Raw genomic sequence first — 15,090 nt, forward strand, 5'->3', positions numbered from 1 at the left:
TTCTCATCTGCAAAATGAAAGTAATAATACGTATTTCATAAAATTGTTATAAAGACTAAGTTCACTGTAGAGTGCTTTAAATCGGTGGCTTGCACATAAGGTGCACTATGTGCCAAATAAATGGGTCGTGTGACCTAACATGTCTTACCTTTGTACAGGTTATAAACTTTTTAAAGTCGATGCCTGTATCTCCACATTCTATAAATCCTCAACGACTATACCTCCACGTCATGTAAATTCTCATAATACCTAATGTTAACATGTACACAGAAAATATTTGATGCCAGGATAACTTCCTAGAAGAAAATGAAATGGAGCCCCAGAATATCTAGAGGTCAGGAATCTATGCCAAGAAGAACTTGGAAAAGCTTAGCTAGTTTAATCTATAGAAGAGGAAGAGGTGGGACACCTGGGCAGCTCAGCTGGTTAAGCAAGCGACTTCGGCTCAGGTCGTGATCTCACAGTTCGTGAGTTCGAGCCCTGCTTCGGGCTCTGTGCTGACAGCTCGGAGCCTGGAGCCTGCTTCGGATTCTGCGTCTTCTTCTCTCTCTGCCCCTCCCCTGCTTGTGCTCTGTGTATCTCAAAAATAAACATTAAAAATTTAAAAAAAAAAGGGGGGGAAGAGGGTAATTCATCAGTTTGAATATAGCAGTTACCTTTCTTATTTTATCAAGAAATAAGAAACTTTCATTCTTGGGGTGGCGGGAACAAAGTAAACTTAAATATTTGTAAACAAAAATACCCCTATCGATTCTACTGTATCTGTTTTGTGGCAGAGAAATCTGTTTTTGTTGACTCTTGGAGAGGAGGTAGGGAAGAGAAAACAGAGTCTGTTTTTCTACTCTGACATAAATTCAGTGAAAGTTCTATATAGATTTTCCACAGATGGAATACTTGAGTTCAGTCATTATATACAGAAATGCACACATAGTCCATTCCTCTGACCCCCAGCTTATAACTTTAGTAGAGAAGTTATGATAAATATAAATTGAATAATAATAATAGTAATAATAATGTAAATCTCACTTTCTTGTCATATGAAGTAGTTTAATGTATAAGACTGAATATCCTAAAAAATCAAGAAGCTATTATATTTTGGCCTCAAACCATATGACATTATAGCTAATGCTTGCTATGCTGAAAGGACGTGTCTCCCTCCAAAAAAAAGAATTTTTGTAATGTCCTATAGGATCTGTGCTACTGTGGATTGTTATAAAGTTAGACTAAATGTATCCGAATGTAAAACAAAATCTGAAAAAATGCTGACAATGAATCAAGTTAGTATAAACAGTTTAAATATATTATTTCTGCATCACTCTTAGAATAGATCATCTTGAGTTCCCTGGCTCCTTTTCATGTGATTTCTGTAACTTCTATATTTGGAAATAAGTTTATGTTGATGATGAATCCAAGGGAGAAGCTCATACTGACTTTGTTTATCATCCCTCATTGAAAAGATTTGAAAAAGAATAATTCCTATGGTTGGTAACCACTGAAAAACAGCCTAAGTAGAAAGAATCCAAAAAGCAAATTGTGTGGAAAGAATGTAGCAGTCTGGAAGCAGGGGATTAAAATGAATGCCAGCCATCAGGAATTTGGGGGGGTCTAAATTTCAGGACAAAAATGAACTAACTTAATGGGGTTTTTTTAGAGTGATTAAAATATTGTAGTATTAGAAAGTAACGATGGTTTCATAGCCTTATGAATATACTAAAAGCCACTGAATTATACACTTTAAGGTGATAGAGTTTATGGTATGTGAATTATATATCAGTTTTTTAAAAATGACCCTGACTGTGGGGGAAGTGCTAGTCAGGCTCTTGTGGCATGGGGTAGGACCCCAGCCAGGGTGAATAGAGCATCTGTGTGCAGGGTGGCAGTGAGGAGCAGTGACATTTGCACTGCTGGATGAGCACTATTTGCACTGGGGGGAGCAGATTTCTCACTATTGGAGAACAATTTTACAACTTTGGGGGAAAAATTGTGAGAAAAAAACCCTTAGAATTAACCTTATCATATTGAACTGGAATTAGAGTGTCACCGTGAACTTTTGGGGTGTGTGTTTGTATACAGATTTGCAAGTGAGAATGAATGTAAGGATGTGTGAATGTGTGTATATATACATGTATGTATATATGTGTATGATTATACTGCTTAACTCTATCCAAGTGGACCTGGAGGACAGTGATGTCCTAATAGCAATGAACATACCTTTCTCCACTAAAAAGAACCAGGGCTTCTTGGAAAAGTGTCTGACTCTAGGGGTAGGGCAGGGAAAAAATGAGCCTGGAACATCTTGTGCCAGAAAGAAAAGAAGGCTCAGGAAATGACACAGGTCTGTTAGAGGGCTCCAAGAGCCAAATTGGAAGGGCTTATTACCCTGACCACATTGGAGACAATTGGAGCAACAAAATAACTAATGATAGTAGCAGATTATAACTCATTGAATAGATAGGAAATTTTGAGTGCACATAAATAGGTGAGGAAAAGAAACTAAACAGTAGAAAGAGTAATGGATTAATGAATGCTAAAAAATAGTGGGCAAAAAGTTTGTTGAGAAGAGATTCAGACTGATACTTTTACACCAATGTCCATACTATCACTATTCATAATATCTAACATATGGAAACAACCCGCAAGTGTCCACCATCAGATAAATAAACTGTAGTATATCCATACAATGGAGTATTATTTATTCATGAAAAGGAGTGAAATTCTGATACATGCTACAACACATGGATGACCCTTGAAAACATGTAAAGTTAGATAAGCAAGACAAAAAAGGATAAATATTGTGTGATTCCCATTTATATTTGCCTAGAATAGGCAAATTCATAGAGTGTAGCTGGGGCTAGTAAGAGGGAGGAATGGGGAGTTTTTATTTAATGGGTACAGAGTTTCTTTGGGGGATGATGAAAAAGTTCTGGATATGGACAGTGGTAATGGCTGTACAACATTGTGAATGAACTTAATGCCACTGAATTATGCGTGTAAAAATAGCAAATCTTGGAATGCATATTTTATCACAAAAATATTTTTTAATTTAAAAATTTGTTGAGAAGCAGGATGTATTTACAGAGACTCAAAGTATCCCTCCCCCCCCCCCCCCCCCCGCCACACACACACACATAATATTTACTAGCTACCAAAGAGAAAGAGTGTAATTTTAGACTAGGGAAATCTGGCAAATGCTACCACAACCTAGTGATCAAAGTTAACACAGCATCACTTTTGTGATATTTCTGCCAGAAATGCATAACCTGAGGCAAACCACAGGGGTAACATGAGATAAATTCGAATTGAGGGACATTGTGCAAAACAACTGGCATATTACCTTCAGAAGTGTCAAGGTCATGAAAGTTAAGAAAAGACTGAAGAACTGCTCCAGATTAAAAGAGAACGAAGAATGAAATGTGCTGTATGTCCCTGAAATGAATCCTTTTGCTAGCAAGGACAGTACCAGGACAAAACTTAAATAGGGTCTATGAGTGAGATTATAGCAGTGCCAAATGTTAGTTTCCTAATATCTGTGCTGGCACTGTGGCTATGTAAGAGAATGTCTTTGTTTACAGGAGATTCATACTAACTAGGGATGATGGGCATCATGTCCATACTTTCAAATGGTTAAGGGAAAAATGTACTTTGTACTATTCTTGAAACTTTTTTGTCAGTTTGAACTAATTTCAAAATCGTGAAAAAGAAAATAAAAGAACCTAAGTGAAGGTGGCGATTACAGCAGCAGTTAGATCCCAACACAGGGACCAAATTGGAAGGCTAACTGCTAAAGAAATAGGAAACATCCTCTATTCAATAGATTACAGACATTCTCTCAAACTCAGGTGTTTCAAGTAGATACTTTGAAGATAATACGAGTAAACCATCTATCAGTTATAATATACAAAAGTGGGAAAATCAGCTTCTAGGCAGGGACCTTGTAATTTTGGGTTTAGAATGAAAACAAAGGAAATGACTGAATTGAATGTAAGATTAGTTGCAGGATGAGGTCATTTTATTTTGAAAGATTCATGTGTTTCAATGTCTGCGTCTTATAGGTGATGCTGAACAGGAACTTGGTCCCCCTCCATCTGTAGATGAGGCAGCAAACACACTCATGACTCGTCTGGGTTTCCTCCTCGGAGAGAAAGTCTCGGAAGTTCAGCCAGGTGACCAATACAGCATGGAAGTACAGGATGAAAATCAGGTAAACTGCTTGCTATCACCTGTGAAACATGGGATAAATCAGTCTGTTATACCAGGGAAAATGTTGCAGGGTGTATGCATATGTGTATGTTCTGAGAAGAAGAATCCCAATTTTTGAACGGCTTTTGAGGCCTGATGACATAGCTTGATTTTCCATAATCACTGTATTTCTTTCTTTATGAAACATCTTTTAGTTATATTCATAGGTTTAAAAAGCCACTTGGTTTTGATTCATTTGTGGAATGAATGAGGAAATAAATAAGTGCATAAGCCAAGAAAGAGAATTGACATATGGAGAGTACGACACCCAGAAATATAAAGTATACTTCGTTTTCAGGTACATGTGGATTATTTACCAAGTTGACAATGTGCTGAGCAGGTCTCCGCAAATTTGAGAAGATTCTAATTATTGTGATCGTAGTAGAATTAATCAATTACAGAATGATAACCTTGAAAATGATAGCTAAAAGATAATTTAGAAAATCCCCCAGATGTTTGGCTTTTAATATACTTCTAATATACTTTCAAAGAAGAAATCACAAGAATTTAGAAAATATTTTAAACTGAAATAATAACAAAATATAACAAAACTTATATTTTTACATATTTGTAGTATATTAAACTTGTAATTAAAGATGTGCTCAAAAAGAAATTTTAGTTTTGAATACATAGAAAAGAGAAAATCTAAAAAATTAATGATCTAACTATTCATGTCAGAAAGTTTAAAAATATTAGCAATTTTTTCTTTTGGCTATTTTTTAGTTTAAATGTAGCAAAGGAAATACTAGACTTGGATTCATTTGTAGGGTCTTAATCTTTAAAATGTATGCTCTATAGGGACCCCTGGGTGGCTCAGTCAGTTAGGTGTCCAACTTCAGCTCAGGTCGTGATCTCATGGTTCATGGGTTTGAGCCCTGCATCGGGCTCTGTGCTAACAACTCAGAGCTGGTAGCCTGCTCCAGATTCTGTGTCTCCCTCTCTCTCTGCCCCTCACCCGCTCGTGCTCTGTCTCTCTTTCAAAAATAAATATTAAAAAAAAATTTTTTAAATGTATGTCCTATAGTGAATCAGTTTATTCTAGAAGATGATAAATTAATTTCATCTTGTATATTCTTAACAAATATGTGTGAAGATTCTATGCTATATGTTAGTTTTGTCATAAAATAATAGTCTTCAAGGATTATTTGGATCATGTGGATCATGTTCAGGTGTTCCAGGGCTCTCTTCTCAGACTTCTCTCTTTTTTTCCTCATTCCCTAGGTCATTGGTTTTGCTGGAGGCACTTTCTAATCACCTGGGCAGTTTTTATAAAATTCAGATTCCTGGAGCGTCTAATCTTATTGAAACGCCTCCATTCTTTTGTTTGTTTGTTTGTTTAATATTGTCTTAACTCCTGAATTGCCTCTAGCCCTGCCTTTCCCCTTGACTCCAGTTTATTTCCAGCTGCCTGTACCTTTTCTATCTGTGTGTCCAACATACATCTCAAATTTAACATGTCAAAAACTGACTCTTGCATTTTTCGCAGGGCCTGCTCCTTCTGCAGAGATCTGAGAGAACACAATGGAAAAAGCATTCTCAGCCTGGAGAAGGGTTAATGTTGTTTTTTGTGCCTAGAAGAGATTTCTATATCTCATTAACTAGCCTCCTTAAGTAAATATAAAGCCTGCCTTTTAATTCATAAGCCATGAGCAAATTACCACTTTCTAAATGGCTTGATCTTTAAGCTTCGCTTTTACAGTTAAAGCTTTTAAAACATACATTCTGTGATATAAGCTTCATTTTGTAGAAAGCAACTTGTAGTAAAAATAATAGATGTCATTTGGGCTTAACCTCCACATTGGCTATATTATGTGTATAATACAGTTTCCTCTCTTAAAGAACAGACTGAGAATCTTATCTAAAAATGGAAATGAGTTGCTATGGAAGTAATAGAGTCATACCAAAATGAAACTTTTTCAATATGGAATGACTGTAGATATATTTAATGTAAAAAAAAAAATCCTAGTATAGTTCATTTCATCTACCCACATATTTTTTAAACTGAGGATTGAGGAGGTTAAAAATTCGCCACGTCAGTTTCTAACTAAGGAGGATTCTAATTCAGTACGTCTGAGGTGTGGGGCTCTGTGTCTGTCAGTTTTGTTGGGGAGCTTGTCCTTTTATATTCCACAGGTGATTCTTCTGCATGCCCAGTTAAAAATCATTGCTCTGGTAGGCCAACATCATTTTACAAAAGCAGAGGAGATTACAAAGAAATTGAAACTCCTCCCTCCTCTGAAGAAAAATTACAGAGTAGAAGAGAAGTGACATAGATCTGAGGAGTTATTGTATTACTAACAAAAATCAGTTCCTAATATTATTAATATGATTGAAAAGATTTGCTTGGTTGCAAGGTTCTGCGAATGTCACTTGTGCTTTCAGTTGAATGTATCTTTTGTGATCTGGTTATAGCATTTAAATTAAAACAAAACCTGGATTCAACACATGTGATTAAATACCAGGGATTGTATCTAAAACTCATTTTAGGGTGACTAAAAAGAGCCTTAATCTTCTCACATCTAGTGATCAACACATTTTCCAGTCAAGTTGCTAAATGTAAACCCTCAGTTTTAGTGGAGAGGATATGAATAGTGACTGTATAGGTAAAGAAGGTGAAAGGCTTCTTTTAAATTTAACATTTAAAGGGGCGCCTGGGTGGCGCAGTTGGTTGAGCGTCCGACTTCAGCTCAGGTCATGATCTCACAGTTTGTGAGTTCGAGCCCTGCGTCAGGCTCTGTGCTGACAGCTCAGAGCCTGGAGCCTACTTCAGATTCTGTGTCTCCCTCTCTCTCTACCCCTCCCCTGCTCATACTCTGTCTCTCTCTCTCAAAAATGAATTAACTTAAAAAAAATTTTTTTTAAATAAAAAAATAAATTTAACATTTTAAGATGTCAAATTTGTCAGTGTTCCTTCAGGTAATTTTTTCATTGATCACTAACCATTTTTAAAAGGATAAAATTAGAAAGAGCTAAAGAAAAGGGCATGTCATTAAATTGTGTAAGCCAGGATATATTACCACCAGTCTTTTTCGTGATTATTCACTCCTTCCTGTCAAAAAACTTTAAAATGAGGTGACCTCAGATATAAGAATCATTCAAGATACAAAGCAATTTCAGTCTGTAATCGGTTTCTACAGAGAAATTATTTAGTTTTGTTTTAAATGAACATTGATTGATTTTTTAGATAGACTTTCAGAATAAAGCATTTTCTCTGCATTCAATCCAAAGAAGAGTATTATCAAGACTAAGTTCTAAGCCTTCAGAATAGTCTTATTGATAAGAAATAGCAAGGACAACTTGTGCTTAATTAAAAATTCCTTTATCAATTCATGGCAGTGATAAAGAATACTTGTCACTAGAAATTTCTGAGGCAGGAAAACTGGCCACAGTCTCTGCTTGTGTTAAATTTACCCAGTTTCACCTTAATTGTACAAGGAAGAATCTCTTATTCTGGAGGACAAAAAAACAACTAGTACTGAGTAGATGTAAAAGCTATATATGTACATTTTCTTCTTTTTCGCATCAAAGCATATGTTTTGCCTAAGATATATTTTACATCAGCACCCAATCAGTTTATCTTTTTTATTTTTCATTCCAATTTTTCAGACTTCAGCAATCACCCAGCGGATAAGTCCCTGTTCCACCTTGACTAGTAGCACTGCCTCTCCACCAGCCAGTAGCCCCTGCTCCACCCTCCCGCCAGTCAGTACAAATGCAACTGCCAAGGACTGCAGCTATGGGGCTGTTACTAGTCCAACCTCTACCCTTGAAAGCAGAGATAGCGGCATCATTGGTGAGTTGGTTTTTATATTAATCATTTTGTGGGTTTTTTTTTCTTTTTAAAATAATACACAAGCTTAAGGTTTTCAAAAATAATGCTTTAGAGTTGTTGAGATGTATATATAATGTATATATATATTCAGATGTATATATAATGTGTGTGTGTATATACATATATATATATGTATATATGTACATATAAAGGTTTATCTACTTCTTCCTGTAGATTCGTCTATCTGCCAACAGAAGTGGTTCAGAAAATGTTCATTCCTCACTGAACTAGTAGAGTTTCATGGAGGTTCTCAGTTCTGCTTATTGTATACTTACTAAGGGGAGTCAGTCAAATGGAAATTAGTGAAGTTTTTGGAAATGAGGATCTGAAGAAAGGAAACGTACAGAGAAGAAAACAGGAGTGAGCACAGAATCTTAGGGCACATTCAAATTGAGCAGGAAATTAGAGGTGGGAGAATGAGCCAGTGGATAGGAGTAGTCAGACAAATAGAAGAATTGGGACAGTATAATGTTACCAAAGTCAAAGAAGATAAAAGGTTCAGAGAAGGGAAGAGGAGAGGCTGGTCAACAAATGACAACAGCTGAAAAAGCCAGGCATACTGGGATCAGTTAAGGAATAAAGAAAATATTTCTTCCTCATTTGGCTTCCTTCTAAAGGTTATAAAATCACACTAGATAGTATAGCAGATATTAATGCCATGGCAACTAAATATATCTCTATTATTTAAATGCATATATATCAACATGTGAATTTATTCCTTTAAAATAAGTATTGAGTAGATAAAAAGAATATTTTTACAGCAAAGTTGCAGGATACAAAATCAACACACAAGAACCAGTTGCATTTCTTCTATATGCTAACCATGAACAATTAAAAAAGAAAATTAAGAAAACAATTCCATTACAATAGCATGAAAAAGAATTTTAAAACATGGGAATAAGTTTAACCAAGTGTACACTAAACAGAAAATACTGCAAAGAAATTTTAAAAGATTTAAGTAAATGAAAATATAATCTGTGTTCATAGACTAGAAGATTTAATATTGTTAAAGTGATAATATATCTCAAGATTTCTACAGATTATTGAAGTTACTATCATAATTCCAACAAAGTTTTTTGCAGAAATAGAAACACCCATCCTAAAATTCATGTGGAATCTCAGAGGACTCTGACTCAGAGGACTCAAAGCAGACTTGAAAATGGAGAACAAAATTGGAGGACTCCATTTCTTGATTTCAAAATTTATTACAAAGCTTCTTAAAGGCAGGATTCATGTCTTACAGTTTTTATATATCCTCATGACTTAGCATAATAGTTTCTAATTTGTCATTTATATGAGAAGTCTTTATGAAGATATAGTCATTAAGTAACTAAATATTTTAACAAAATAAAATAGAGAAATAAAATGTAGAAGAGTAGCCTCTTTTATAACCTCTGAAATAGTTTGTGAAAGATTGGAATTATCCTCTCCTTGTATATTTAGCAGGACTTGCCATTAAAATAATCTGGACCAGGTGCCTGGGTGGCTCAGTTTGTTAAGTGTCTGACTCTTGGTTTTGGCTCAGGTCATGATCTCACAGTTAGTGAGTTGGACCCCCTGCTTGGGGGTCAGCCTGCCTCTCTCTCTCTCTCTCTCTCTCTCTCTCTCTCTCTCTCTCTCTCTCTGTCTCTCTCAAAATAAATAAATAAACTTAAAAAAAAAATAATCTGGACCTGATGTTCATGTAGATTTTTTTTAATTACTACTCCACTGTATTTAATACTCTAGGACTTTCTAAGTTTTCTCTTTCTTCTTGAATCAGTTTTCCTTAGCTATGGTTTTTTTCCTTTTCAAATTTATTGGTATAAAGTTGCCCAAAATATTCACTACCTACCCAAGAACCCAAGCTGAAAAGCTGAGAGGAGTCCTTGTCATTTCTCTGCCCCCACCCTAAATTTCTTATCCCTGAATGTTATTTTCATCTTTTCTAGTATGCTTTGGTAGTCCCCATTATCTCAGAGTAATACAAACCTGAGTATTGTCTCTGCTTTTCATTTTGTCCTTTCCAAGTCTGTTTTTCACACAACCACCAAAGTGAATTAACCAAGAACCAGTTACTCCTTTGGTTGTATTACCTATAAGATGAACTATCTAAAAATCAAATTTGATCATATCACTCCTTTCACTGCCATTTACCTATAAAATAAAGCCTAGACTTTCCTGATCTGACCACGGCCAATTTCTTCAGCCTTCTCTAGCCTTGTGTATATTGTTCTAACAGCATTAGACTTTATTGTTACTTGACAATTCGTTTTTCCATGACCATTCTGCCTGTAGTCTCCTCTCTCTTACATTGGAATGACTCCTATGGACTTTTTAAGATTTGGCTCGGTATTCTGTCACTACCACTACCACCACCTGTCTTCAATTCTCCACTCCAACTCTTATCCAATCCATATGGTTACTCCCTGTTCCCTGTAATACCCGAGCAGATACATATCATGACATGTAATGTGTGGTATTAGAATTACTTTTTGAACCTGCTTCCCACTATTAAACTGTTAATTTCTCGTTAGCAGAAACTTTGCCTTACTGATCTGTATCTGTAGCACCTAGTCCAGTAACTGGCCTGTGGTAGCATAGTAGGTACTCAAGTAAATGTTTACAAATGAAAGGGGAGCTAAAGGGTAGAAGGGAAGAGGACAAAGGACTAACCTAGCAATTTGCATCATTTTTTTTTTGGCAGTGATTAGAGTGACCATTAGGTACAAGATTACGTCTTGATTTATTAGGTTTTGAATAAATAGTAGGGATTAGAATTCTCTGTCGACCAATTTTATTCTCTTAAATTCTCTTAATGATTAATTTTAACAAAATAATTTTTATAATCCCTAGGCAAGCTGCTTCTTGGGTTCTTCTCTTGATATTATTAGAGTGTCTATCACTGCATATCATCTATATTACCATACATAAAAAATACCTTTAGAATTGTGTTCAGCCAAGCAGAAGGGACGGTGCTGACAGATCAGACCAAATCTATTCACAAGAAGTTACCTTTCAAAGAGGGAAACCTAACACGTCAGTGAATGTTCAGATTACATGTTCTTACGTGCTGAAAATTAAAAATGGAATCCTGCTTTGACTTATAGCAGGAATGTTCCTCTGCTTTTTCTTTCTGCTAAATTTCCAAAATTGAATTCCTTATACCATAAGTGCTTTTGTAGATAATAGATCTAATTTAAAGAACAATGAAATACCATTCTTTAATGTATATAAATACTGAAACAAATTTGCTTGTAAAATTACGAGAGAAGAATGAGAAGAATATCTGGTCATAAAATTACAACTGTAGAATAGTTATCAAATTATATATAAGCAGTTCATCTTGAGAAATGATTTGCTTCCCTTTCGTTTTTATTTTTCTAAATGCAATTTGAGTTGGAAGAAACTTTATTATGGCATAAGTAATAATAGTGAAAGATACACTGTTATTACCTTGGAAATCTCAAGACTTACCTACCTAAACTGTTAAATATGCTTTAAGTATTTCCACCTCTGATTATACAAGCGTCCACTTCTCTGAATTACATATTGCTTACATTATTTCAAGCAAAAACTTCCAAGATGGCCTATTGTTTATTCATGTTATGTATTTAAATCCTGCCCTATCAGCAAAAAGGCACAAAAGTTATTAAATGTATTGATTTATCCATTTTAAATTCCTTTATAGGTAAGTTCAGTATGATCCTTTTTAACGCACTACATTTTCCACTTAAAGCTATCAGAATTTTTAGCCATTCATGTGCCTGAATGTATCACTTGTACAACATGCCAAAATATGTAGAATCCTAGTAATGAGAATTGGAATACCAGAAATGCAGACTTCCTGGGTTTTTTAAGTATTCTAAATGTAAAAAGTTCCTTTCTAGGGTTCTAAAAGGTTTTAAATAACTGTGACTTATTTGATTCTATGTAGTTGGATTCACCACAGACTAAGTTAATTTCTACCACAGAAAGCATTCTCTGTTTCAATCATAGCTTCCCTCCCCAAATTCACAACCCTTTCTAAATATGTGGTGAAATACCACCAACACAATTGTGTATTTGTATAGTAATTTTATGACTCTCTTTTTTTATTTTATTGGTATGACTCTATATAATTGTCTTATATATGTGCCCAGTTGAGATACCACTAATGACATATAATCACCTATCAGCTGTCTACCTACACATACACACACACACACACACACACACACACACACACCTTAAAGGAAAAATCTTGATAATTGTAACCTTTGTGAGATATAATATTTCTCTCCTATTCCTTTTTCATGTTAAGTTTTAATAATGGTCCCTTTGGGTGTGGTTTTTTAGCAAAATGAATTTAAGCATGGATCCATTTTGTTTCTCCTTTTGTTTATCTGGAGGTCCTAGTTCTTTCCAGCATGGTATAATTCTTGAATTTCTTTTCATCAAATCTCAGAATTTTTTAAGTCCTGATTTTATTCCCAAATTTGGTCTTCTGTCCTATAGCCTTGTATCATTTAACACGTACAAAGATGGAGGTTCTGTGACTATGCCCATTGTTTGTGATTATGTTTTCCAAATGTTTCACATTAGTAACTAAAAAGCAAAATCAGAAGCTCCTAATAAAAGTAATAGTAATATATAATCCAGTAGGATGTTGTATATTCTTTATTTGATTCAAACTATCACATTTTGAAAGTCATACTTCCCAGAGGGAAGGGGTTAAGGGGATGGGCAAAATTAGTAAAGGGGAGTGGGAGATACAGGCTTCCACTTACAGAATGAATAAGTCCTGGGGATAAAAGGCACAGCATAGAAAATACAGTCAATGATATTGTACTAGCATTATATGGTGACAGATGGTAGCTACACTTGTGAGCATAGCATCACCTATAGACATGTTGAATCGCTATGCTGTGCACCTGAAACTAAAGTAATATTGCATGTCAACTGTATTAAAATAAAAATAAAAATTAAAATTAAATTTACCCTCCTGGGTCACAGACTGAACATTAGATAATTTGAGTTATTTTTTCATGTTTTCTCCAACCTGTTTTCAGAAATGTGTAGGTTTATTTTTACTACTGAGTTTTTCTATTTATTGTACTAGTGACTCCGTCATCCTTCCCACCTCTCTAACACTAAGTAAATTTTAGTAGCTGTAATGTGGCATGTTTGTTAAAGAAGTCTGGACACTGTTTATTCAACTGATCAAGAAGACCTAGTAAAGCATTTCTCTTGCATATTGACCTAAGTAATATAATAGTAACCAGCATTTATTGAGTACAATGAACCAAGTACCATTATTTAATCTTAATAATGATCTCATATGAAAATAGTTGTAAAGATTTCACAGGATCATACAACTGAAAGGATGCAGAAAACTCCACAAAGAATGCTTACAAAAGCTTTTAATAAAGATACAAAATAGCAGGTGAAAGAGAATGCAAACAAGCCCAGAGGCCCCTAGACACTTGCAAGTGCAGCTCTCCAGGTTCTTTCTTAAATAGAATATGCTCTGTCTCTAGAGTGTCAAGGACCAAGATTTGTACAAGGAATCGTGGTTTCACGAGACCTCCCCAAAAGTTTACAGTGAAGATTTTTATGCCCCTCTGGTCATATAGCCAAGTCAGATTGTCTAACTAAGTCCTCCAGGTGTAAATTGTCAGTAAACAACTAGTTCTGGGTGCTACAGGAGAAGCTTAAAACTTTAAGCAGCAAATTACAAATCATTAGTTATCCCAGTTGACCTTATCTTGGTTAAGAATCAGTACTAGACTTCCAGGCAACCCCAAAGATAAGCGTAGGACTGGCCCAGTCTAGTTGTAAAATAATTCTGTCTTATAGAATAGTGTAATAATCTTTCTTAGAATTGGAAAACTGAGATTCAAAAATAATTGGTCTCAGGTCACATGGATAGTAAGAGGCAAAGCTGAGATTCAAGTTCAGATGTGTATGACTTCAAAACCCATGGTCCTAATTATTACAGAAGAGTTCATAGTTCTAAAAACTTTCTGTCTCAGTACAGATGATCTAAAACTATTACATGGCATTAAAAATTGAGTCTGTCAACAAAAGTAGAGTAGTGAATCAAGATAAAAATTAGTCCTATTAGTTTAAAAGTATTATTATAGAAGATGGACAAACCAATTTTATTTTATATATGTGTGTGTGTGTGTGTGTGTGTATTAAAAAAATTACTTAGTGTAGCTGGCACACAATGTTACATTAATTTCAGGCAAACAATAATACAGTGATTCAACATTTATATCCCTTATACTGTTCTCACCACAATATAGCTACCATCTGTCACCATACAACGCTATTACAATGTGATTGACTATGTTCCCTATGCTGTGCCTTTCATACCCGTGACTTATTCAGTCCATAACTGGAATCCTGTACCTCCTTCTCCCCTTTTCCCGTTTTTCCCATCCCCTACCCCCTTTCCCTCTGGCAACCATCAGTTTGGTTCTCTGTATTTATAGGTCTGATTCTGCTTTTTGTTTGCAAACAATCCAATTTTAAAACATGGAAAAGACATTAGATAGACATTTCCCCAAACAAGATACGTGAATGCCTAATAAGCACAGAAAAAGGTGCTCAATATCATCAGTCATTAGAGAAGGGCAAATTAAAACCACAGTGGGACACAACTTGACACTTTCCAGAATGGCTGTTATAAAAAAAGGACACAAGTGTTGACAAAGATGTGGAAAAATGAGAACCTTCGTGTGATTACCCTTATGTATTACTTTATGTTTATGAAGGAAACATAAACTTACCATACAATCTAGCAATTCTGCTCTTAGGAATGGAGCCAAGAGAAATGAAAACATGTCCAAGGAAAGAAGCATTATTCATAATAGCCCCAAACTGGAAACAATCTAAATATCCATCAATTGGTAAATGGATATACAAAATGTGGAATGTTCATACAGCGGAATACTGTTTCGGCTATAAAGTGGAAGAAATTAATAAATGCTACAGAATGAAATGACCTCAAACATAAAACTACATATTGTATTATTCTGTTTATATGAAATTCC

The 15,090-nt window shown here is 35.1% G+C and overlaps 1 protein-coding gene across 8 annotated transcripts in view; it reads left to right on the plus strand.

Annotated features, from left to right (window-relative positions):
* Positions 1-15,090, plus strand: part of TANC2 (tetratricopeptide repeat, ankyrin repeat and coiled-coil containing 2) — a 325,771-nt gene that overhangs the window by 171,508 nt on the left and 139,173 nt on the right. For all 8 annotated transcript variants that reach the window (XM_045489387.1, XM_045489388.1, XM_045489389.1 and 5 more), the window contains 2 exons: positions 4,053-4,201; positions 7,846-8,032. In XM_045489387.1, coding sequence (XP_045345343.1) covers positions 4,053-4,201; positions 7,846-8,032 — 336 coding nt within the window. The remainder of the gene's footprint in view (positions 1-4,052; positions 4,202-7,845; positions 8,033-15,090) is intronic.

Source organism: Leopardus geoffroyi, chromosome E1 (assembly GCF_018350155.1).
Source record: "Leopardus geoffroyi isolate Oge1 chromosome E1, O.geoffroyi_Oge1_pat1.0, whole genome shotgun sequence".
NCBI lineage: Eukaryota > Metazoa > Chordata > Mammalia > Carnivora > Felidae > Leopardus > Leopardus geoffroyi.